The sequence below is a fragment of the Cystoisospora suis genome (genome assembly GCF_002600585.1).
Source record: "Cystoisospora suis strain Wien I chromosome Unknown contig_2462, whole genome shotgun sequence".
In the NCBI taxonomy this organism is placed as follows: Eukaryota; Apicomplexa; class Conoidasida; order Eucoccidiorida; family Sarcocystidae; genus Cystoisospora; species Cystoisospora suis.
Window position 1 is genome coordinate 1 of NW_027155261.1, and position 4313 is coordinate 4313.

General features: G+C 47.2%; 1 protein-coding gene across 1 annotated transcript; it reads left to right on the forward strand.

Moving 5' to 3' along the window:
- Positions 1-746: 746 nt before the first annotated feature.
- On the forward strand, positions 747-4312 carry CSUI_005115 (er-trafficking trapp i complex 85 kda subunit). The gene has a single exon (XM_068065294.1). The coding sequence runs from the start codon at positions 1032-1034 to the stop codon at positions 4215-4217; it is 3186 nt and encodes a 1061-aa protein (XP_067922730.1). The 5' UTR covers positions 747-1031; the 3' UTR covers positions 4218-4312.
- Position 4313: the final 1 nt, after the last annotated feature.

The window sequence follows — 4313 nt, forward strand, 5'->3', positions numbered from 1 at the left end:
AGAAGAAGAAGAAGGAGTCTCTCTTCTTGATCTCTTCCAATGGATGTTGTCTATTGGGAGTCTTCTCACTTGAGAGGGCGAAGGCAGGGGCAGTCCGAGTGAGAGAAGCAATTCTCGATGAAGATGATCTTTTCCTTCTTTTTCTTCTTATTCGTTCTCCTCCATAGACAGCGCGTATGAATAGATGAGTGAATGAATGTATGAAGAGCCTAGGTGTTCGTCTCTATCTGTGTGGAGTCGTTTTTCTCACAACGAGAGGGAGAGACGTCTGTCTCTTCTATGCCTTCGAGTAGGTCCCGTCTCTGTTCACGTCTCTTCACTCTCATCGCCATGCGGTTGACTCCCCCCGCACTCGAATCAGTGTGCCTTTAGACTCGCTCTTTGTGTGTTCTTTCTTCACATGCATGTCGTCTCTCTTTCTTTCGTCTTTCTATGTATGTGAACTTCTGTATCTCTACGTCTATATACTAAGCGAGAAGAAGAAGAATGAGGAAAGACAGAGAGAGCGCCTGACTACTATGAACTATTACCACAGGCGAGAGGGCAGGTTCATTGTATGAAGAGGTTTATATTCCACGAGGGCAGAATGTCTCTGAAAGTCTCTCGTTTCATCTATGACGATAAATGTCTTTCTTTCTTTTCTTCCCCTTTTTACATCACGGCACTTTCTTCTCGGTGCGCATCTGTCTTGCTCTATTTCTATCCTCTCTGTCTTCTCTGCGGATGATCAAACGTCTGTCTAACAGATCTGCCTATGCCCGCGACTTTCCTCCCTGCCGCTTCGTCTTACCATTGCAGCGGCATCTTCAACAAGGGCTTCGACCTCATATACACCTGTTGATCCTTCTTTCTCTTCTTCTTCTTTCTCCGACATCTCGTCATCTCCATCTTCTTCGTCTACCACTACTACTTTAACTTCCTCTGGAGTGGCTATTACTCCGTATACGTATTCAAGGAGTCTTGTCCCTATTCGATTTGTCTTTAAGAATACGTCATCGACGCTAGTTATCCGTGTCGAGGTTATCGCTGATATGAACGCAGCTAGCCATGCCTTGCCCCTACGATTAGCAGCAAGCGATCTAGCTATATCTCCTTCCTTTCTCCAAGATACGTTACAAGATGATCGAGCTTACTTCTTATCTTTCTTTTCTTCTATGAAGAATCCGAATCTCCTCAAAGTTCGCCGAGCGCCTTCTCCTCATTATCGTGACTATCCTCTCTCTTCTCAGGAATCGATTCTCCATGACCAAAGACCCTCAGCATCGACAGGTGTTGAGAGGACATTAGACGAAGAGAGAGGAATGATCTATCATGATATCTCTCCTGATAGCCATTCTATCACTGTAGTCAGAGGGGGGGGCCGATGTGATAAGAATTCGAACTACTATGCTAGTATCGATGAAGATGCCGATCGTTTCTATGTCCCCGGCTTTAAAGGTCAGACAACTTCCTCTCTTTCTTCAGGAAGGAATGGTGGTACCGAGGAGGGCTATAGTTCGAAGAAGAATCTTGATCTCTATCCTTTTCATCTTTCTTCTTATAAGAATGGGGGGAGTGGAGAGGAAGATGAGTCTTTCTTTCCTTTGGATCTCGCACACTCTTCTTCTTCTTCCTTCTTCTATTCGCATTCTTCCAACTTTTCCTCTGACTCGTCGCCTTTCTATAATAGTCAGTTCTATACTTCCCTGCCTCTCTATGTAGCTGGAGCAGAAAGAAACCCTAGAGACATGGGGGGTGGAAGGAGATCTATCGATCATCTCTATCATAGCAGTAGTAGTAGGCTGCATCATCGAGCTGTAAATGCGATCTTACAGCGTGCTATACAAGACCTTCCTCAGTGTTGTCCCTTACCTTGTGTCTCAAGTCGCTTCGATTCTTCTTCCCTCTCTCTTCCAACGTCCCTTCATCCTCCATCTGCGCCTTCTTCCTTATCAAACGCTTCTTCCTCTTCTTCTCTATCCACTCTAGGGGGAGGTGACTATACACCTGGCCTAGGCGGATGTTATCCCAATGCACCCCCTAACCTAGGCGTCAGCGCAAGCTCTTCTTCTTCTTGCAATTATCCAGGTGTCACGACAGACGGAGGAGGTCATCTAGGTTCATCACATTCTCACCATCTCTCGACCGTTCCTACCAGTCATCATAAGTCAGGGCCGGGGGGTTCTCATGCGTCACCTCCCCCTTCACGAGGCGTCGTCGGCCTAAGTGTCCCTTCGTCTGTCTCCGCTGTCGCAGGGTTCTTAGGAGGGACCGTAGGGGTCGGCTTTGTCAAGAATATAGCAGGAGCAGACATACATTCGCAGCAGCCCTCTTCTTCTTCTTCATCTCTTCCTTCACACCATACCAGAGGAGCAAGTGAACGCACTCGAGGAGGCAAACAAGATGATTCGAGTCATTCAGGAGAAGCACACACAGGGGGATCTTATGGGATGAAGACCTCATCGTCTTTTTTGACGACTGCTACTGGGCCCAACGGGGAAGGAGACAGTCGCCTAGCTAGCTATGTGTCTTTAGCTTCATCCTCGAGACTCGTTGGAGATATCTCCAATACCCTAAGTTCCTGTCTAGTACTAGGGACTATCCCAACGACGAGTAAGAGATCTATGGCTCTTCCCGCTCATACAAATACAGACGTTGAAGTTCCTCCTCCAGGTTCTCTCAGTAGGGACAGCAGCGTGACAAGAATGACGATGAAGAATCCTTCTTCTTCTTCTCATTTTGATCATCTTGACACGGCAGGAGGAGCTAGCGCGGATTTGCATGATGTGGCTCATCAGCATCGACGTGAACTGTCGTTATCTCAGTCGACTTCCCTTGAAGGGGGAAGACCGAGAGATCCTGAGGATGAAGACGATGCATGCGTTGACGGCGGTGGTGGAGGGACAAGAAGCAGCACATGCATGGCAAAGGGGAGTTCCTTTACCGCGTCAGGAGGGATCCGACTCATTGATTTAACTGAAGAGACATGTACGTCTTCTTCTTCATCCTCGGGGGGAGATCTGTCTCCTTCTTCTACAGCGTGGTCATCTTCTTCGTCTTTTTCCAACATGCTAAGATCATCTACCTCTTTTGCGAATCCTGTATTTCGGTTACGATCCATTTCGACGACTTCTCTTGACGGGGGAAGAGGTGGAGAAGCTTCACTACCTTCTTCTCCTTCTCCTTCTCTTCCGCCTCATCCTCAGCAGCATCTCCGTCAGATAGAAGAAGAGAAAGAAGGTGTCCCCTCACCGTCGATCAGCCTCGATAGGAAAACGTTAGGCGGCCAGGGAGGTATCGTCAAGGCATTTCCTTCGAAGAAAGGGGGGGGGGAGGGAGGCATGGAATGTTCTATGATCAAGGAAGAAGATGAGGATGACGATGATGGCTCTTATCATCTTAGTAGAGAGACAAATCCTAACAGAAAGATCAGTAGTCAGCATGATGAAGATGGCGGTGGGGATGAAGCAACTCTAGGGACAAGTTACCATACAAATGTGCATACGACTCAACATAGTCATAATTACAGCACGAGTGATCTGAATGGAGGGAATGCCCCTTCTCACCTCTACCAGGCTCACGAACACCGTCAAGTCTATCCCTCTCAAGCTTCTTCTTCCTCTTCGTCAACCTTGCTAGATCACATCTTTCCTCCCGGTTCTCTATCTCCCCCTTCTACGACAACGACGACTACATGCTGTAATGGATTCTACTGGGTAGGCAAGCGTGTACAGCAGATGGGAGATCTACGCCCAGGCGAAGAAGCAGAGGCTCTTCTCTATGCCTACTTTCCTTCTCCAGGGGTCTTTAACGTCAATAAGATACGCGCTAAAGTCACGCTTGTAGGCCAGGTTCCTAGCAATAGCAACAGTGAATTAAGTTCGTTCACAAGACGGGGTGATAGAGGTGACGTCTCACGAGACCAGCAAGAAAGGGGGAGAGATTCTTCGGTAGTAAGCAAGCAGGATAAGACAGATCGTCACGAAGAAGATGATACTCAGACGAGAGGGATAGACAAGGGGCGAAAGAAGAGAATCGATGGTGCTTCCTCGTCGTCTTGCTTCTATTCACCTCCATTCAATATCGATGAAGAGAGTAGCGAGAAACTGAGAATCCAAGCAGAGATGTGGGAGGCCTATCTAGCAAGGTATATAGGTCAAGAGGCGGTTGTGGGCTATCCTTTGGAATGTCTTGTACACGTACATCCTTCCGAAGAAGAGAAACAAAGCTTTCTCTGATCAGATGAAAGAAAGAAAGAAGAAAGAAAGAAAGAAAGAAGAAAGAAAGAAAGAAAGAAAGAAAGAAAGAAGAAAGGAAGAAAGAAAGATTCAGCA